Source organism: Nicotiana tabacum, chromosome 12 (genome assembly GCF_000715075.1).
Source record: "Nicotiana tabacum cultivar K326 chromosome 12, ASM71507v2, whole genome shotgun sequence".
NCBI classification, from domain to species: Eukaryota; Viridiplantae; Streptophyta; class Magnoliopsida; order Solanales; family Solanaceae; genus Nicotiana; species Nicotiana tabacum.
Window position 1 is genome coordinate 13,323,960 of NC_134091.1, and position 22,151 is coordinate 13,346,110.

Consider the following 22,151-nt stretch of genomic DNA (forward strand, 5'->3'; position numbering starts at 1 on the left):
CCATTCACAGTTGTTGTCATCATCCATACTGGTGAGCAAAGCATGGTGACCACATTTGCTGAAGTTTATCATTCCCCCACGGAAAATCTTGGGGGAATAAAGGTTCATTAGTCGAGCTCTTTCCCCGTCTCCTGGCATAGCCGCCGAAGACAGGCTACCATCTGCCATACAGAAGGGCTCACCTGTGCCAAGCAGACATGATAACGAAAGCAAAACTCCAAGATTATGGGGGTCAAGTCCCCTACTCAATGAGAACGGGCCCAAAGTGAATGGGTAGGTGTAAACGTACGTAAAATCTTTCTTGGGGAAGGTTACCCGCTCCGCTAGATCAGGAGCGATGATGTTCAAATCATGGCAACCACAGTCTTCCTTCATAGCAGGGATGCTAGAAGGATGTATGAAAGAAGGGTATACACTAATGGCCCATGTGAGGGAGTTAGGAGAAATGAACTTCTCTTCGAAATCCTTAGCCGTAGTAAGCTTTCTAGGGATAATGGTGCTCACCGTAGGAGGAGCATCATCATCAATGCTTTTCTTGTTCTTTGAAGAACTGGAGTTTTTAGAAGAAGAGGCCATAGTTAGCAGAGAGAAGTAAGGGTTTCTCTGAAGAAGAAGGTTAAAGAAAGTTGAAATCAAGAGTGAGTTGAGTAAAGAAAGTTTGAGAGAGTTCGAAAAATTGTGAAGTGCAAAAGAAGAAGATTGAAGCGTATAAGCACTGGAATAAGCGGCTAAAATCGTGGTCATGATTGAGAAAGAGATTAAAAAGTTGATCCTGAAGATAGCTTTAACGACATTCGAATAGAACTCAACGTTGTGCGCTAGGTTTCAAGGTCAGATACCTCGAGAACCGGTGAAAATGTTGTTGAATCATGGGATGATACGTATTTTGGGCATTAAATACGGAGAGACGTGCGTCTAATCAAGCGTCAGAAACTTTTCAGAGGGGGTCAGAGAATTTCCAGCCAATAAAGGTATCTTCACCAACTTCTCGATGACACAAGAATGTGCCACCGGAAAGTAGTGGGACTATATGTATAGGGCAAAATATGTTCATGTTAAATACTCGCATAATAGAGTGACACATGGAACCAGAGACAGATGAAAAGTGAGACAGGTGGAAATCAAATCCGGGGGCAGCAATGTCGGTTGTCCCCGAAGGGAATTTTGCTCATAAAAATAAATAAATGCCTGCCACTCGGTAGCATTCAATGGAGAATATTCTGCAGTATTAAATACATAGTCCGTTATAGAGAACATGACATTCATAGCGTGCCGTTACATATTCTTCAATGACCCACATAATTATCATTTAAGAGGGGTTTGATTCTAGGACCTTGTTCCCAAAGTGCAACTATAAATAGCGAGTTCAACATCCATTAGAGGGGACACATATTTTCCGACAAACTTATGCTGTATACTATTCAAAATATCAATAACATTTTATTTCTTGCTTATTAATATTGCTATTATTGCCTTCGGAAGCTCTGCTTTCGGAACAAAGCCATCTACTTTCTTATCTCGATTTCAATGCCAAGTCTTGCATTCTTATTTAATTTAATATTATTTTGGGATCAAATCGATTCCCATGTCTACAAACCACGTATAAATTCAACTGTACCATTTTACGGGTAAACAAATTCAAAAAGTTGATTAACGAGTTAAAGTGGCTATATAGAATTTTAACCGTGTTTCAATTTATATGATACTATTCCTAATTAGTTCATTTCGAAAAAAATAAAACAATTTTTTTTATAGTCATGTAAATAATATAAGATATCTAAGATCACAAGTTTCAAAAGTTTTATAGTTACAACAGATGCTTTGAAATATTTAATACGATAAATTTTAAAAGTTCTTTTCCTTGGAATTTGTTGAGCTAGAATACTTAGTAATTTTTGTTCAAATTCTATATTTATTCTAAAAAATTTATTGAATATATATAAATTATTAATTTAGCTTATAAAAAGATTAGAATTCTAATTAACATGTACAAAAAATTCTAACAACAAAAAAGGAAAAAATATTCAAGCAAAAAGAATTTATCAGAGACAAAAATAAGGGAAAAAGAAGTAAACTTCTGCTTTTTGATGCGTTGGTCACCCTTGGCTAATATATATCGCCGAGAAAGAAAGATCAGAACGGACGACGTGTCGCCGGCTGCAAAATCTCTCCGTCTAATCGCCGCCGTTCCATGTCGTCGATGTTAAACAACAACAGTATCTCCATTACTGTCTCTGACGACGAGCCCGACGAATTTGCCAACAAGCTTAGGGCACGAGCTCGAAGGAAGAGAAAGAAAATCGGCCACCGAAGCAAAACCAGTTGCACTCATATTATCCTTAAAAAGCTACTCCGGTGGTGGCCTGTTCTCCTATTCTTACTTGCCGCGGCTCTTCTCATCTTCGAGGCCTCTCGAATTGGAACAAGACCTAGTTCGCTTGTTAAAAAACCGGATCCGGTGACCGAACATAAGCTTAATAAGCCTGTTGAGAAGAAGAAGCCGGCGAATTTAAATCGTCTCGATCCGGTAACTCATGTTGTCCATGGAGTTAGAGAACGTGAGTTTTTTGCATTATGATCTAATTTATTTAAGTGCGTAACTACTGTTTGCTACTATTACGATATCAGTTTATGCAGAATGTGCACATTGCTTGTATAATTGAAATGAGTTTAAGTTCTCTTCACTAACGGTGTAAAATATGTTTAAAGTATCAGGTCACTTAGTAGGTAATTACAAATAAATCTCTTTAGGTAATCAAGTAAAAATGGTAAATTTCACTGATGGTGCAATTTCTTTTTACCCTATCAGTATATAACCTAAATCCAAATGAAGTTTACTTACATTCTATATGAAATCCCCCTGATATAGTGATTTAAAAGTTGAATGATTTAAGGAGTTGATAGGCTGCTTAAACTATGCATGTCTGTAATATTTGGCCAAGTATCCAATTTGAAGCTCTTAATGTTTCTGATTTGTTATATCCTACAAAGAGATGAAATATGTGCTAGGCATAAGGGCAATGATAAAAATCTGGTCTTTATGAGCTCAGATGCTCTATTCAGGTTCTTCCACTCCCAATTGATTTCCCTTGAACTTTCCAGACGAGGGCTATTAGTTGGGAGTTCCGATATTGGTCAATATGGGTCTTTAATGGTGTTACTAAGCGAACTGCTTGCGAGCTAAGTTGCAAGGACTCTTCATTTTGTGGTGTCGCACACATGTCGACACGACACCAATACTAGTATGGGTGTGGGATACGTTCCGGATCTGGTCAATCAACATTGGGTACTTTGACCACAAACTACGGAGAAATTAGAAATATGATTTGGCATTTTGATTTCTCAAGACTAAAGCTAATGTAAATTTCTAAATGACTACCTAAGACTTGATAATAAAAGATTGAGTTAATGAACTCTACGCGCTACATGCAAGTTTTCCACAATGTCTCATAATTTAGGCATAATTTTGTAGATCTATTTTTAGATATAGCCGAATCCGCCCACTTGTATCCGTACCTAGATTCATATACCTGAATCTTAAAATTTAGATCACGTAGGATCCGGCCTCTAGATCGACACCCGTATCGGATATTGGCACCCGAGTCTGAGCAACTTAGCTTGCGAGTGACACTTGTTTATTCATCTAGAATTTCCTTGTAAATGCTTCCTTTCAGGTGTCCCAAAAATTTGACCTCTTTCCCTAAATGACAAAGTCATCTATTTTAAAAAGCCAAGTTAATGTATAATACTACTGATACTTGGAGTTATTATATGAGTATCTAAGATATAGGAGGAATCTTAAAGTTGGTGCTAAAGTGATCTAGCTGACATATGGGACAGATCATTTGGCGTTTCTTCAAGTAAAACTATGTTATTCAGCATTCCTTTGTGGTTTATTACACAGTGATTTTGTTTATGTACAAGATATTTGAAATGCGTCAAAGTGGATATGTTTTTTTGACCCATCGTCTTCAATAATGTGCAACAAATCATGCATCTCGCAGCCTGCTTGAAGCTACTACCAGCTGAAGAGCTTGAGCATCTGGATTTTCCCATGGATAAAGTACCTGCTGATCCTATTAAACTGGTGATATACACCACAAAGGCAAATCCTGCTTATGTTGATGAGAATATGCCATTTGAGCAACACTCGGAGGCCACAAGATTTAATTTATTCACAGGAAACCAAACTCTCAAGCAAAGGGATGAAAGTTTTAAGGTTGTCGACCTGCATCTTGCTTTTGGTGATTACCTATTTACCTATGAAATAAGTTATGTATCTCTCTCTTTCTTTTTCTTTGACAATTTGCTTAAGCATTATCTCTCAGGTGAAAGGAGAGGCTTCTATCCACTGTGGTTTTTACAGTGATAAAGGTGGCTTTAGGATTTCTGTTGAAGATAGAAGTTATATGGAATCCTGCAAAGCTGTTGTGTCGACTTGTGCATTTGGTGGTGGAGATGATCTCTATCAACCTATAGGAATGTCAGAGTCATCTCTCAAGAAGGTTATCTTTTTGGGATTGTTAATGCTTATGAGTGCTTTTCAATCTTTAGTTGACACGATGTGTGATTACAGTTGCAATCGCAAAGTAGTTGGGTTGGAGCGCTGGAGAATTAATTGATGCAGGACACATTAGTTTACTCAATGTTTTTGGAATTAAATGATGCAGGTTTGCTTTGTGGCTTTTTGGGATGAAATTACACTTGCATCACAAGAGGCAGATGGCCATAAAGTTGGTGATGACCATTATATCGGAAAATGGCGCATTATCCTTGTTAAGGATCTACCTTTCCGAGACCAAAGGTTGAATGGTAAAATCCCAAAGGTATGCTTATTGCCTAATTCCTCGATTTCTCGTATGCTTTTGTATTTTACAATGAAAATATCCTAATACTTAAAGTGAAGCTTCTGGTAATCTTGCCCTACTCCCGATAACAAGATTCTTCTCCACGATGCGTCGAGAAATAATGGTGCCTTACAAATTGGAAGTGCTATAAAGCAAATCGGATTGATGATCCAATTTTGAAGATTAATAATGTCGGGAAAACCAAATTTAGTCGCCATTTGATGCTTCCTTTTAAGATTTAATAATTGGATTTTTGGACCATGTATCATTTTGGAGGAGAACATCCATCATCTCACCTGCATACTCTCCAACTGCTTGATTTTCCATTTTTTGTCTCTGTACCTGGGCTCCCCATTGTAGCAATAACAGCAGAAATTGCATTATTTAATTGATGATAGCATCTGAAGTTCATGTGCCTTTGTTGTCATTGATCTAGTAGGTAAAAGTTGTACAAAGTATAACTGTATAATTTGGCAGCAAGTGGTCTCCAATTGTGGATTTCAGGATGTTGACCAAAAAAGTAGTTTTCAGGATGTTTGTGCTAGGGTTTTGATGCTTTTTGTCCAATATTTAGCCCACAATACTCTCTCAATACATTTTCAAGTTTCTTATATTTATCCCTTTGAAATTGTTAAAATAATAGGTTTATGTGAATGTGTACATTTTTTCTTGCTAGCAGCTGTTTTATAAGGATTTAATTCATGTCTAAATTAATCAGATGCTGGTCCATCGTCTCTTTCCGAATGCTAGATATTCCATTTGGGTAGATTCGAAATCCCAACTTAGGAGGGATCCATTGGGTGTGCTGGAAGCTTTGCTCTGGCATTCAAACTCTGTGCTAGCAATCTCTGAACATGGGGCTCGGAGTAGCGTGTATGATGAGGCAAAGGCTGTTATCAAGAAAAACAAAGCCACTCCAGAGGAAGTGGAGGTGCAGTTAGCTCAGTACCGTCAAGATGGCCTCCCTGAGGATAAGAGATTCAATGGGAAGAAAGGTAGGATTTCTCATTTCCCTTGTCAGCTGGGGATGGGCTATTGGGCTTACCATAATTGTTATCCACTGCATAATCATCATAAAACTGTTCCTCAATTCCACAAAAGAGACAACCCTTGTCCTCCCAAGTAGATAAGTCATTCTCACAGTCAATTTATCTGTTGCAGCTCTAGCTGAAGCTTCAATTATTGTGAGAGAGCACACTCCATCAACTAATCTGTTCATGTGCCTATGGTTCAATGAGGTGGTTCGCTTTACGTCCCGTGATCAACTGAGTTTTCCATATGTCCTTTGGCGGTTCAAAGAGTTTAGGAATATCAACATGTTCCCTGTTTGTACACGTAAAGATCTGGTTAATAGCATGGGTCACCTAAGAAAAGCGAAGCCTCTAACAAGTTAATGTATATTCGTTGTTTGCACGAGAAAGGTAGCCGAAACAAGAATGTTCAGGTCTTTCTCCAAGGTTCGAGCATATTGCTTCCTCTATTATGTGTGCTGATGACATTGGATAGAGAGATCGGATAGGATTAGCATATTCCTATTTATTCTTCAGAATTCAAAGGGCACTGTTTTTGCCCTGCAGCCTGCAGGGATAGGGAGAGGTCGAGGGGGTTTCATCAATGGGAAGAAGAGGAGAGCAGTGAATATGTTGTGTATTAAACAGAGTGGAAGGTCTTTTATTGATTTATAATTCTTTTATCATCACTTTTGAACAAAGTGGCGTTTTTTGGAAGGTTTTTTTAATCAATTTATTATTCTTTTATTATCACTAGTTTTTTGAAAATGCTAAATTTGTTGGGTATTCTGCCAGAGATCGCATTCTACTGTGTTAATATTGAGGTGCGTTAACAAATTTAAGCACCTAGTTTAGCTCTCTTGGATTAGTGCAGGATTTGCTCAATAATAATGGTGATGGTCAAGACTAAAAATACTTCCATACTTGAGTCATTATACAAGAACCTTTCTATCACAGCTTCGTTTGTTCTGGATATTTTTGGATGTTACGGCGAATTGCTGTTATAGAAAACATATATTATAACAAAACATGAAATTTGGTTCCGGCAAAAACTTAACTTTTATAGTGAAGTGGTGTTATATAAGATGTTGTAGAGAAGTCTGATTGTATTTGTTCTTTGTTTTCGATTACTTGATTGTTGGTGAAAAATTACTTACTATATTGGGCCTAGACTAAAATTTCTAATAAGCAACTTCTCTAGTGTAGTGTTGTCAACTACGCAAGTTAACTCTCTATTCTATTCTCTTGTTTAAAACGATTCTGTAAATGAGAAAGCCATCAGCCTCTTTCAGTATTGACCATAAAATGATGTATACTATATCCCAATCCCACACTGTCTTTTATGTCGTAGTCTTGGAGAAAGAATTCACAATTCAAAGGAATCGTAATATATACAAATGCAATTCATTTTACTGCCTCTGAATAATATAAAAAGAAATATGAATAAATTTATTTGAATTGTTACAAATTGAAAGAATTATTAACAAAAAGGTCATATATGAGAAGTCATAATTGTTACAAATTTTCTTGCTCTATACATATATATATACTTCTCCACCTAAAGGTAGATTTTCTTAGTTGCCAGCCTTTGTGGTAGAGACAGCAAGTCTAGAAAGAATGAATACACAAATGGAGGAAACAAACACAGCTCCAGCAAAACAAGCTAGATCCAGTCCATTAACCACAGGAATATTCTTGAACTTCTCTAATACTCCAACTTGAAGTAGCATTATTAGTGCATGTCCTATTCTTGATTTGGCTTGCATCACTGATTTCATTCCCATTATTGATGGAATTGTCTGAAAGTAAGACAAGTTTTTGCCTGTCCCTTGATCTCCTTTAACATTAATATTTCTTGATCCCACGAACATGACATACAATCCCATTCCAAAAGTAAGCATAGCAGTCCCCAAAATAAACATATCTGAAAGAAAAAATAGAACATTATATTGTCGATTAGAGTTTAACTTCTGTATGCTGATAGTGTATAATTCTTTTATACCATCAAATTAGACAAACATGTCACGGTCTATTAGTGACTCTACTTGGCCACATAAAAATGTTGGATTTTTTGTAGTGTGAATGGGAAATGAAAGGATGTCCCATATGAAATAAAGTGAAGAAAGTTATTAGACTTATTTTGAAAAGCACTTCTATTAGTTCTTAAAGAATCGAATAGTAGGCAAACCTGTTGTCTTCGTAATTATTTGCACTATTAATATTAATGTTTATTTTCGTCAGTTGCATCAATTCCAAAAGGAAAGTGGAAACTATCAAAAGTTTAAGGAAGAGGAAAATAATAATTACCTATAGCTTCGATCAGTAGTTGCACGACATGTCCTAGGTCTGACTTTTGTGAGAGTGCCATAAAATAATGGAAGTATGACTCTATGACTAGGTAACAACCCTGCAAAATAACGAGGATGTTTAATTTATGTATTACAGTGATAATACAATTTAGAATCGAACTATCAATAAATATTACTAATATATTACCTCGACAAAGCATAACAATGAACCAATCAAAGTCCCTGCGACTGCAAAGAGAGTGAAGAACCTGCAATCCAAAATACCCTGCAAAACAGAATTCCATATATCCACTCAGAAAAATTTAATCTTTAGCATAACAATATACTTTCTTGGTTTCTTATTCATATAGTTAACATGAAGCAGGAAATGTCCATCTGGGATTTGGACTTGTGCACCAACACTATTAGTAGAATTTCAATTGTAAGGTGTAAGGGTCCGGAAAGGGCCGGACTATAAGGGTATATTATACGCCGTCTTATTTTGCATGTCTGCAAGAGACTATTTTCACCGTGACCTCCTGGTCACATGTCAACAACTTTACCGGTTGCAAAGTTGAGCCAACTATGTATCTATGGACTATGCAGATATAAAAACAAAGTATTCCTCATATAATAAATCACGCTCATTTTGAATTCATGTATTCACGCCTCTGCTAATTAGAATATCCCTATGAGAAAAAGAAAATCCATACCTTCTCGATGAACAACTGCAAATGATGCAACTTCTGCGGCATTTCTTTGAGGAAAGTTTTCAAGTTCTGAAGTATCAGATCCGAGACATTTTCTACTACTAAACCGATATCTGGAAACCAGTTCTGTGTCATTGGTTCGTCAACAACCACACATGCCAATCTTGACATGGTGCCTGCCCCGCCAACAGCCTTAGCAGCCACTGGTTTCTTCTCCATATCTCCGCCACCAACATTAACCTTACTACCTTTGTTTAAACATAGTAACCTCAACGAATAATTACTGAAAGATTTACAAGGTTTTTGTTTCTGAGCATTGTCACCTAACCCCATATGTTTAGAGGTACGTAACAATCTACCACTGATGGCCATTGTTCAGCTTGTTTAATTTTCTCTTTATTTTTTTTGCTCTTACTTTCTTTCTCCATTGGACCCAAGTATTTATATACAATACATAGAAAGAGTGCAGAAGATTCGTGGCATATTAGCTAGTATTGTCGTGAAGTAACGTCAAGCGGAGCCCTGACGTAACTGGTAAAGTTGTCTACTATATGACCAGGAGGTCACAGGTTCAAATTGTGAAAACAACATCTTGCATAAATATAGGGTAAGACTGCATACAATAAAAGTTTTGTCCGTCTCCGGACCTGAAAGTTTAGTACAACGTGTTAGTACTTTTTGTCGTGAAGTACTGTGACCTTTGTTTTGGCCCTGTTCTCCACTTTTCTTGGAGAGGTTGGTTTTGGTAAGGTATTATGAATTTTTCAACAATGTTAGTACATTACAACGTGTAGGGTCATAAGCATTCTCTTCCGCACACGTGGCGGTTCGTGTCATTCCGCGGACTTCTATTCGTACAGAGAATAATTTCAGAATTTGGAAAGAGGGATTCCTTTTTGCTTTACGTGGTTGAATTTTAAAACGCAGCTTGGGGCTGTATATCAGCTGTCGCCCCCACGTGCCTTAATTTGTAAAACCCTAGCGAACGGTGTATGCGAACAGATTGAATGTCAAGCAATTGAAGTTCCAGTTTAGTGGTCATAAGGTGATAGGGTTTTTTTTAATAGGCGGAATAGGGCTAAATTTGAATATGTTAAACAGGTCGAAGCTTACAGCTTGTTTGGGTTTTATAATATTGATGCTGTGCTATAATTCCATATATTTTGACGTTATTTACTCTATTTACTTGTTGCTTGGATGCTAATTTGTGCGACAATTGAGCTTAATAGAATTTATTTTACGTGTAGGAATGCTTGGACATGAAATGGAGAAAAGTTGCACGAAGTGGTACCTCAAATCTACAAAATGGAGCAATAAAAGAAGACATGCAAGGCAATGAAAAGTCACGGCCATAGACAGTGCAAGGCATTGTCCAGGGCACTGTCATTGGCGCCCCAGACAGTGCCTCGCACAGAAATGTTGGTGCCTCTGACAATGCCTCGCACCGACGATGCTATCCGAGCCACTTTTATTTCTTCACAATTTTTGGACGTGTAGACCTCAACTCTACCTTATAAATACCTCTTAAAGTTAATTTTTGGAGAGTTAGATTCGACCCAAGGAGGACATTATTGGAGAGGCAAAAGGCTACGGAACATTCTGGAGCGCGGATCACAAGAGTTTTTCTCTCCGTTCTTCTTTAATCTGTAGTTTAATGCTTTTCAATATTACTATGATTGTTTATACAATTATGAGTAGCTAAACTCTCTAATCTAGGGTTTGATGGAACCTTCTGGAGGATGAATTCTTGTTACGTTTTAATATAATTTTCCTTTTGAATATCCCTACTTGTTCAACTACGTGTTTATTGTTATTGATTGAATGACCATCAATTGACTGTGCCTATTTATTATGTATTATTTGAGAAAGAGTACATATTTAGGTTGTTGTCGAACAACGTCACTCCCAAGATATATGAGAGATCAATACGGCGGGTTTAAAAGCGGGATTAGAGATAACGAAGCTTTGACGTGATCATAGTGAGCGGTGAAAAAGTGCAAGCTAGCGTAATTCGAGAGAATATGACTAGTACATTATTATAGTTGCTCGAGAGAAAATTACAATAAGTCGAGTGCTCATGATCAGTAGAGAAAACTCAGGCGAAATTGTAGGAGACGTAGCAGGAAGGATTCCGACAATTGGGAAAATCATAACTCTAGGCTTTTCTAATCTTGTCTCCAACCATTAATATCCCTAGTTGTTAATTTACTTCTTTAATTTGTTAGACATAAGAATCTTAATATTTATAATTTTGGAATTGTTCGAGCTTGTCTTTTTAGTGATATTGAACAGTTATAGTGAAACCTTAATTCTCTGTGGGATTCGACTCCGAACTTTTAAACCGGATTATATTTGCAGCGACCGCTTATCCTATTTAGGACTAGAGTTGGGCGTGATCAAATGTATCGTATCGTATTGTATTGTATTGTACTGTATCGTTTGATGTATAAAATGTTTGGATAGATTGTGTCGTTTGCCGTTGTTTCATGATATCACGCACTAGCAATTGCAATATTATAAAGAAAAATTATGATACAGGATAAAATTACTATATAAAAAGGTAGGATAAATGATAAAATAAAATTATTTAACAATAATTAAGGGTGAGATTGAGAGAAAAAGACAAGGTAACGACGCGACCACACCAAATCGGTCGTTACATAAAGTGGCACATTTCGTCGTTACGTAACGAGAGAATTAACGATACGATACAATAAAATTTAAGTAACAATCAAAACAAATATCGTATTTAAAGTAACAATACGATATGTTACAACATGTAACAACTATCCAAACAAGTTGTTAATCGGCTAAATAATGTGACAAAACCAAACCGCTCAATTAATATGTTTTCCTTTTTTTTTGTTAATGAAGAGACTTATATTAGAAATTAAGTAACGTGAAAGCTATAATTATTACAAGCCAAGATTGTTCGAATCCGAAACAAAGCTGATAAAGTAAAGGGATGGGGATTTTAACCCCGATATTGATCTGACACAACTGTTTTCCCGATTATATAACCAAAATATATTTTAATGAGCTAAATTTGACATTTCTATATGGTAAGATTCAAGCTCATCAATAATTTTCTGTACGACATCTTTCTCTATACTATTCATGGGTAAACCCCATACAAAAGATATTTAGGAAACAAGCCAGTGAAAAGAACAAAAATTGAATGTGTGGCCTATTCATTGGTACCTTACTTTCATCTTAGCTAGGTAAGCATTCGGAAAGAAGAAATTTTTTTGGGGTAAGCATAAAAACTATGGAGCTGTAAAATTTGTTGAACCATATTAAACTAAATACTTAGCGAAAAAAATGATGGTTTGAGCTTGTTTTGTGTATCCATAAATGAATAAATAAAGAACTGAATCGACTGTTGTGGTAAACATAAATAAACCGTCTCTATTCCATAAATAAAAAAGATTTACTGGTTTGAAATCTTTTTTTGTACCAGGGCAGAGCTAGAGGGTAGATATGCTAGGTTCATTTGAATCCAAAATTATAATGTGCATATAAGGATTAAATTCTTTTATATGTATGTATATAAGATATTGAATCCCCTTAACTTCTTTTCTTCTTTATTTTTTAGGCTTTTTTTAATCTCTTTGATAAAACTTTTGCATTGCCATTGGATTGTATTTGTGTTTACCCAGAAAATCAGATAAAGTTAAATTTGAATATGGTTCTAAAGATATGTGATATAATTTGATACAAACCGTATAGAGAAATAGTAATATCTATGTTCTTGACTATGGGGATGAGAATAGTGAGCAAGAAGAATGAATAAGATAAAGTAAAATGAGCACAAGGGGATATCTTTCAATATGAGAAGTGATCTTTTATTACAGTGTGTCAGATTGCCTTATGCGTACAAGGATTCCCCCTTTTATAGTAGAGGGATCCTACTTTATTCACAATAAAAAAACATATAGTGGAGAACCCATGATAAATTGTCTCTTCCTCGATTCCCGCTAAGATTCTCTCCCTTAGTGCGGTTGTAACGGCTCTTGTCTGCGAGCTCGATACTGGCTCGAACTTGTTATTGGGTCGAGCCCTCGGCTTTGGTTGAGTTCGACCTTCGGGATGGGTGTAGCGCATTTTCGACCACCCTCACATTGCCTTGCGGATCGACTTGGTCGTGGGCTCGATAATAGTATCGAGCCGACTCCCCGATCAGTCTTTGGAACTTGAGATAGGTTTGTACTGTCTTCGGGACTCATCTCAAAATCCCACTCCAGTTGCAGACCATTCGGATTCGATCGAACGTAAGAAGGCCGAAATCTATTTCGACCGTATACAGATAGTCCCCGATTTCTCAAGAAGGATGTGGTGAGAATCGATACGCTTTTTGACGGTTCGATCGAGTTATAAGCTGACGTTTTCACATGGCTCGATCATGACGTATGTGATAGCTATCCCATCGATTTAGTCTTTCAAGGTATTTAATGCATGTCAGACGGTGGTCGGCCACCGCTGATACTGAACCGTTACGATGTAAGCCTATAAATAACCTATCCATCTAACATTTACCACTTTTACGTCTTCACTCTTTCAATTTTTCTTACCCTTTCTCTCTATTTCGCCGCTTGCAGATCCATCTACACCAACATTTGGTATCATCAACTTTTCATCTTCCTTTGCCTTTCTTTCTCTCATATCAATGGACAAAACTTCGAAAACTATACCTCAGAAGGAGAAAGCTTCTTCTTCTCGGCCGTCCGGCGATAAGGCGCCGTTGGAGCCGCCTACCTATGAGTATGTTCCCGGCCCGTGTACTCTGAAGATCGATTTTAAGGTTGAGAATCCTTCATCTGTTCCGGGTCAATGTGAGCATGTGTCGATGTACATGTGCTCGATAACGGAGGGTCATCTCGAGGCTGTGAGGAAAGACAACAACTGGGGTTCCGAGGTTGTGTTGCAAATTCCCTCTCCCGAAGAGAGCATCATCACTCATGTGGAGAGGTTTTTAAGTGTTTACACTTACCCATTCACGTTGGGTCTGGTCGACCCGGTGATCATTGATTTTTGCAAAAGATATCAGGTCACCCTTGGTCAAATTCATCCCTCTCTATGGAGTATAGTAACCTTACTTCGCTTCTTCTCCAACAAGGCCGGAGGGATGGATTTTTCCCTGAATCACCTCATACGATTGTATCGGTCTCAAATCTTTCAAGGACTAATCAGGCTTCATCATCGGGCATCGAAGGCTTTGATGTCGAGCATCGACGAAGACAAGGATCGAGGTTGGATGGGCCGTTATATCTAGGTGAGGACCCGTGACCTCATTCCGGAAGAGAAGATGTCGTTCCCCGAGGAATGGAATTTCGACCGTAAGTGGTTTTCATAAGACATTGCTTTTCGTATCTTTTTTCAATTTTATCTGATGTCTTTCTCCGATATACAACTGCCCCTTGGATGCCACAAGCGGTACCAACCTCGAGGATTGGGTTAGGAATTTAGCCTCGACTTCCTCTTATGCCAAACGCGCTTGGCGTGATTTGGCAAAAGGTAGATGTGAGGCCAAGAATCTTGGTAAGGGTTACTTCTCGTGTTCTTCGAAATATTTTTTATGCTCCATTCATTACCGATTTCATTTCATGCAGGTGTAACCAAGGATGCCATTTTGAGGCCTTCGAGTGGTGAGGAAGGAACCAAGTCCCCGATCCCGGAACCGGAGAAAGATAAGAAGCGAAAAGCTGTCTCTCGGTCAGAGGACCCCAAGCCCAAAACTCGAAGGGTGAGGAGGAAGGTAATCGCTCTTTCGATGGACTCAGTCCAACGACTGAGAGAAGAAGAAGAAGAAAAAGATGATGCCTCGGCTTTGGTGATCCGATCTGCGAAAGGTCGCCAAAGCTTCTGAGCCGATGGCGGATGTACCGGCCGGGGTCGGTTCTGGTACCCCGAGTCTTGATCAGAGCGTCCCGAGAAATTCGCTTGGGACTATGACAGTGGGTCATTTGCCTTCTCTTCCAACCTTTTCTGAGGAGGCGTTAAAGGAAGCTAGAGACTTGAAGACCCCCGAAATGGGCGGAGGCTCTAGTGTAGGGGACCCTTTTCGGGATTGCTTTACTGGAGTCGATGATGCCTCCGACATTGATGATGCTTCTCTTATCCTAGAAGAGGCCCAACGTTTTATTTCTCGGGTAATGATTTTACTGTACTTGGTTTCTTTGTTCTTTTCCAAACTTGACTTGTGTTTTTTTCCCTATTGTGCAGGCCATTAGCAGGTTTCAAGTCGACCTCAGCCAGTGTGAGGACGAGCTTCAGAAGGTCTCGTGTTACACCTTGTGCGTCCCAAGGTGACGTAATAAATATGAGACTTGTTAATCATGATTTAAATGATTTTAAAGTCATAGTATGGCTATATATGATGTTTGAATATAAAACATGAAGTTTGAGAAAAATCGGATTAAAGTTGCGGAAACACCGACTAAGGATTTGCCATATAACAGAGCTTTTTGAAAAATATATTTCGTGTGCTATATGAAGTCTTTTTGGGACATATTATATATCAAATTTAAGGTCTTGGAATTTAGTTTCCAACGTACTTAACCGTTCATTCATATGATACCCGGATAAAAAGTTATAAGCGTTGGAAGAAGGGCCAATCAAAGGGTGCCAAGTATCACCTTTATGACTTTTAAAACAATTGGGATATTTGCATCCCATCTCATCTCTTTCTCAAATTTTCCAAAGGGATCGCCCAAATAACACCCCTAACTTTACTCTTAAGCTCTCTATAATACCTTCAAACAATATTATCATCCCGGGCACAGAATCAAGAAGCGATAACATTAAAACGATCCCTACGATGTAAGTATCGCTATATCGCCTCTCTTTTTCTTTGTGGTTTGAGTTTTGGAAGGTACTTCATAGTTAAGAAAACGTGTACTTTCTCTATTTAAGTATTTAAATATCAAGGAAGGTTGATAAATTTATTTCCTAATAGTTAGAACTCACGGGACGGTGATCGAAAGCAGTGAGTTCGAGTTATTTGACTTGTAGTGGACTGTTTTGTGAGTTGTTTCGTGTTGCCTTTGGGCTGTATATTTTTCTACTATTTAATAGAGTTTTGGAGGATAAATGTTGTGGAGAAACACCACATAATAACAGAATGGTGGGCTGGTCGTTCATCGTTACATTATTTTAAGTTGTTTGACACTACTTTGGTTGTCGTTTTATGTATGAAGTGATTAGGGTGTGTGGGTTGTTTTGTGGTATACTATGATGGTGATAAGGTTGGAAAATGATTCTCACTTGTTGTTATTGTTGTTTTCTTGTTGTTGTTGTTGGTATATGGTATTGGAGGAGGGCCTAGTTACAGGGGAGATGCTGCCCAAATTTACGTAAACGAACTACTAGTTTAAGTTGCAGACTTAGCCTTTACTTAGCACTGATTTTGAATCTCCTTATGATGTGGTAGATTGAATTGAGTTGTTTGAAGAATTTCTTGGAAGGTATTAAGGACTCAACGGAGTTAAGGTATGTTAAGGCTATCCCTTTTTTTCTTTTGTCGTGATCCATACGATACAAACGAAATGAGTAAACGCACAATTTTCATAAATGACTCTATTCATAGATGTACTAGGGGTGTCCATATTATTGATTTTCCACGTGAATTATTATTATATCTTATGTTCATGGGTCTCAGAAAAACACGTATTTGATAAATTTTATCTGATAGACATATTATTTTTATGACATTTCGAGAAAATATTATTAACGTATTTCTTATGCATTTCATGCATTTATACATATACATTGACCCATGACCAGATGAAGTTATATAAGCGTATATTATATGTATATGGGATATGGGATAAGGTTATGGCGTTATATATGCACCACCACCTGATCAACTGGTATACATTGATGATTTTGCCCACAGTGGCCGAGATGATATGATGGGATACCCTCAGAGGCTTGATGATATTATGAACGCATATACCTATGCATGGTATGACATTTATACTCACATGCATGATATTATAAATTTTCATGATTCACAGAGCTATTCAGAAGTTGAGGTTGAGTTCTTTACTCCATGTTTCTTTCATGCCTTTTATATACTACCATCATGCCTTACATACTCAGTACTTTATTTGCACTGACGCCCCTTTTGCCTGGGGACGCTGCGTTTCATGCCCGCAGGTCCCGATAGACAGGTTGAGAGTTCTCCAAGTAGGCTATCATCTCAGCGAAAGATGTTGGTGCGCTTCATTTGCTCCAAAGTTGCCTATTTGGTCAGTATAATTTGAATATGTATTGATTGGTATGGTGGGGCTTTGTCCCGACCTTTATGATATTTATGTACTCTTAGAGGCTTGTAGACAGATGTCATGTATACGGATACTGGTATGGCCTTATAGGCCAGTACGTCATATGTATAAGTCAGTATATCAAGTTGGGTCACTCTATATTGAGTATTTCCTAATGTTTTATTCTACTTATCTCACGACAGCCTCTCTGGCTCAGTTATCTATGATAGTATGATACGAAAAGATACGTCATGTTGGTACTCGGTTGAGTAAGGTACCGGGTGCCCATCGCAGCCTATCGGTTTGGGTCGTGACAAAAGTGGTATTAGAGCAGTTTTGTCCTTGGGAGTCTACAAGCCGTGTATAGTAGAGTCTTGTTTATGGGTGTGTTGTGCACCACACTTATAAGCAGGAGGCTACGGGGAATTTAGGACTGCCACTCTTTCTTCTTACTCTAGATCGTGTGGTAGAGCTCAGTTGTAAGAAATTCAAACTCCTAAGTTCTATTTTATTCGTTATACAACGACATATACATCCAGAAAGGTAGTTTGTAAGGGATTGAATGTGGTTACGGAAGAGTTGAGTCAGAGGAACTCAATTTTGCATCATGCTTATGATAAGTAAATATGAGGTTTTTAGCAGATTATGTGTGTACTAATATGTATAAGCTTTTTGATAAGGATCCCTAAGGCATGAATATCTATCTACCCCTATGGTAAAAAGCAACGAGAGAATCAGAAGGTAGATACAAGTTTCAACAAGTAAAAGAAACTAGGTGAAGAAGGATCCAGTTAGTGAAGATTATCTGTATTTACAATTCAGGCAGAGAAATATAAGCATTCCGAGTTACTTTCAACAATAACAAAGATATATTCACTTGACAACACCTATTTCAGTTATGCCCCGTGGGAGCTAACAGATATAATTTAAGAGAAGGATGGGATATCAACATCCAGCTAGGGTTAGAGTAACCCAAAATTGTGGATAGATTATTATCATTAGCTCACATTTCTGAAGGATATTGCAAACGTGGTAATGGTTCTCCTTGTGTGACACCCAGATGGTGCACTCTAGAATAGTACAATCAGATATAAATACTAAAATATTCAAAAATTTTAGAAGATTGGCATTGGAATCCTAGAAGGAAAAAATATTTACCTTTGTATGGCTCTCTTCCCTAGTAAAAAGAGAGTGTTAGGCGACCCGAAGTACCAGTGGGTTGAATCAAGGGGGGCTAAAAGTGAAAGAATGTTTTGAAGAAGTTTTCATAATAAGGTGATAGACGAAAATATTAGCAGGAGAATAAGAAGAAAGTAAATGAAGCATTATGAGTAAGATGTGATAAATGGATGATAACGGTAAATCAAAATATGACAGGACTACAGATTATATAGTCAAGTGAAGGAAAAGACAAGAAGTTACAAGCCTTGATACAATAAAAGAGTATAAGCCATAAAGTCATGTCCCCATTTCGAGAAATGAGTTGGTGACTCATACATGATTATAGAAGGAAAAGTTAGACCCCCGGAGTAATAAAAATTAGTATGGGCTAGTGAATAAGATAAACTGAACATGAATTCGGGACCAAAGGATTTGATAATAGTTGACATTGCGAGAATTTCAGAGATCGCGTTCCAGGAGATAATTGAATGGACAATAGAACAATAACTTTTAAAGGTCATTCAGGAAGACGTTTCCCTAAAACAAGCATTGTGAGCGGAGTTAAGCTTAAGAGACTAAGTGTGCGAGTTACACTAGGTGTCACCTTTGTGTGTAAGAAATTAAATTATCCCTGGTACATAAGGGTTAACGTAAGGCAAGTAAGAGTTCGTGAAGATGTGAAAAGACGCCAAATATGAAGAGGTGAAACATTTATATGTAAATCTTCATAGCAATAAATGTTAGTACTCCCCTAAAAGGGGAAAGATGGTGTGATATGGTATTAAGTCGGAGTTATGTGGTTAAGGTAACTATGGAATAGTAAAGGAAGAATGTGGTAGAAAGGCAAAAGGAATGTGATTGCATTTATTCAGATCCTACGGATATGATACGACTCCAGAACATTATGTAAGCATGACGACGGGGAGAGGCAGTAAGGGTTCCATCACTAGATGTTATTGATAAATACACTGGATACATAAGGAGTCAGTGTGTGGGATAAGTTAAGACAAAGGATATAACCCAAGAGAGATTACACAGAATATAGATATGAGCATGGACTAACGTGTAGTTAGTAGTTGATTCAAGAAGAGCCTAGCTATGGCTAAACAAGAGGATATAGACAAATCAGCAGGTTGTGCAAGACAAACATAGTGAAACCCAACATAGGGAATTCAGTCTCGCAAATATGATAACATCGTAATCCTTGAGATATATTCATATAGGAGTTGGGTTGTTAAATGTACCGTATAAGTGTTATGAAAAAAAAATGGTGCCACTGAGAAGACAGTCAAAACTTTCAGTTCAGAATCAACCTTACGAGCACAAGGGCGCGGAGGTAAGTAATTGAGGATAATTATAGGCGAGTAAGAACGTCAAAAATTCTTTCGATTATACGGTGTAATAAGATTGCAGCCTTACAGGAGTCAAAGGGTTCCCCCTAAGTCTACAAAGAAAGACTCGCTGAGGAAATAAGGAAGAAGGCTTCAACTTAAGCATATTAACATAAAGAAAAAATGATCTTGTAACAATAATCTCACTACAACATTGTATGCACTCCATAAAAAAATGGCACCTATAGTGGCTAATGAAGGAAAAAAAATCAAAAGATGATATTAGAGATCATATGAGTTACAAAAAATTCCAGTATTTGTGGGCAATGAGATAAGCCATGTATTCATGCAACAAGTGGCAGAACGACCGTGAAAAGTAATTGCTTAGGTTTAAAGACAACTAAGAAAGCACAAGAAGAATTATCCGACCCATGATTTAGAGTTAGTCGCGGTGATTCATGCACTAAAGATGTGGAGGCACTATTTATATGGCATTCATGTTGATATCTATATGGATCATAAGCGCCTTCAATATAGCTTCAATCAAAAGGAATTGAATTTATGCCAAAGGAGATTGTTGGAGCTACTGAAAGATTATGACGTTGATATTTTATACCATCCAGGGAAGGCAAATGTAGTAGCCGACGCCCTGAGTCGTAGATCTAAGGGTAGCCTATCATATTTACAGCCAGAGAAGTGTGGGATAGCCCATGAGATTCATCAGCTAGCTAGTCTTGGAGTTCGATTACTGGACTCAGGTGATACCGGAGTTACTATTCAGGACACGGCAACATCCCCTTTAGTAACTGAAGTAAAGGAACTCCAGTATGAGGATCCTGTGCTAGCTCATTACAGAGATACATCCCCTCAAAAGGAGAATACACCATTTGAGATTACAGGAGATGAAGTCCTCAGATATCGAGGTTGATTATGTGTTCTAATGTGGCAGGGTTGCGCCAGCAGGTTATAGGAGAAGCTCACTATTCTCGTTATTCTATTTATCTAGGAGCGACAAAGATGTATCATGATATCAGGGGAATATACTGGTGGGACGAAATGAAGAAGGATATAGCAGAGTTTGTTGCTCAGTGCCCTAATTGTCAGTAGATTAAGATTGATCATCAGAAACCTGGTGGATTATTACAGGCTATAAAGATTCCGACTTGGAAATGGGAAATGATTAATATGGATTTCATCATAGGCTTACCTCGTACCCAATGTAAGTTCAATTCTATATGGGTTATTGTCGTTAGACTTACAAAAGTAGCCATTGTCTATCTGTCAGGACTACTTACTCAGCAGAGGATTATGCAAGGCTTTACATTAGGGAGATAGTACGACTTCATGGTGTCCCTCTATCTATTATCTGAGATAGAGGTGCTCAATTTACAGCTAATTTCTGGAGGTCCTTCCAAAAAGGATTGGGGACTCAAATAAGTCTTAGTACAACATTTCATCCCCAAACAAATGTTCAGGCTGAGCGTACTATTCAGACACTGGAGGATATACTATGGGCTTGTGTGATGGACTTCAGAGGTAATTGGGATGATCATCTTCCACTTATTGAGTTTGCATATAATAATAGTTATTATTCCACCATTCAGATGGCTCCATACAAAGTTCTTTACGGACCAAAGTGTAGGTCTCTTATAGGATGGTTCGAGATTGGGGAAACTAAGTTAGTAGGACCAGAGTTGCTACAACAGGCAGTTGAGAAGATTAAGCTTATAAGGGAAAGGCTATTAGCAACACATAGTCGTCAGAAGTCCTATCCAGATAATCGACGACGAGACTTGGAGTTTCAGGTAGATGACTAGGTATTCCTAAAGGTGTCACCGATGAAAGGTGTTATGAGATTCGGTAAGAAAGGAAAGCTTAGCCCTCGGTACATTGGACCTTATAAGATTATACGCAGAGTAGGCCAAATAGCATATGAGTTAAACTTACCTTCCAAATTGGAGTCTGTACATCCTGTATTTCATGTGTCTATGCTCCATAGGTGTATTGGAGATCCCTCTAAAGTCATTCCAGTTGCCGATGTTCAGGTTACAAAGCAGCTATCATATGAGGAAGTTCCCATTGCTATACTAGATAGACAAGTTTAGAGATTAAGAACTAAGGATGTAGCTTCGATTAAAGTACTTTGGATTAACAATAATGTGGAGGAGATGACTTGGGAAGCTGAAGAAGAAATAAAGACTAGGTATCCTCACTTGTTTCCACTTCCGGAGAAGGATCAGACTGAGACATTACAGCCTTTAGGTACGTATATAGTACTTGATTCTTATGTTAGTTACTGTTATTGGTCATGTGAGGACATTTGTGTCATTGATGATTGTGGCCTTGTGTGGCTTCGTATTGTTGGGTTTTCTGTGTGGCAAGTTGGTAGTAGTACCATTACAGAGGAGACTCTGCCAAAAGTTTTATAGATTTCTGGGAGTTTAACATTCGAGGACGAATGTTTCTAAGGGGGGAAGATTGTTACACCCTGTGCGTCCCAAGGTGACTTAATGAATATGAGACTTGTTAATCATGATTTA

The 22,151-nt window shown here is 37.9% G+C and overlaps 2 protein-coding genes across 2 annotated transcripts; one reads left to right on the top strand and one right to left on the bottom strand.

Moving 5' to 3' along the window:
* The first annotated feature begins 2,069 nt into the window (after positions 1-2,069).
* On the top strand, positions 2,070-6,601 carry LOC107822013 (putative hexosyltransferase MUCI70). Its single transcript, XM_016648506.2, has 6 exons — positions 2,070-2,558; positions 4,005-4,219; positions 4,329-4,505; positions 4,671-4,826; positions 5,566-5,842; positions 6,009-6,601. The coding sequence occupies exons 1-6, from the start codon at positions 2,192-2,194 to the stop codon at positions 6,239-6,241; spliced, it is 1,425 nt and encodes a 474-aa protein (XP_016503992.1). The 5' UTR covers positions 2,070-2,191; the 3' UTR covers positions 6,242-6,601.
* Positions 6,602-7,264: 663 nt separating this feature from the next.
* LOC107822011 (uncharacterized) lies at positions 7,265-9,363 on the bottom strand. Its single transcript, XM_016648505.2, has 4 exons — positions 8,859-9,363; positions 8,354-8,431; positions 8,165-8,264; positions 7,265-7,781 (listed from the first exon to the last, which is right to left on the bottom strand). Exons 1-4 carry the CDS (start codon positions 9,225-9,227, stop codon positions 7,432-7,434), a joined length of 897 nt encoding a protein of 298 aa, XP_016503991.2. The 5' UTR covers positions 9,228-9,363; the 3' UTR covers positions 7,265-7,431.
* Positions 9,364-22,151: the final 12,788 nt, after the last annotated feature.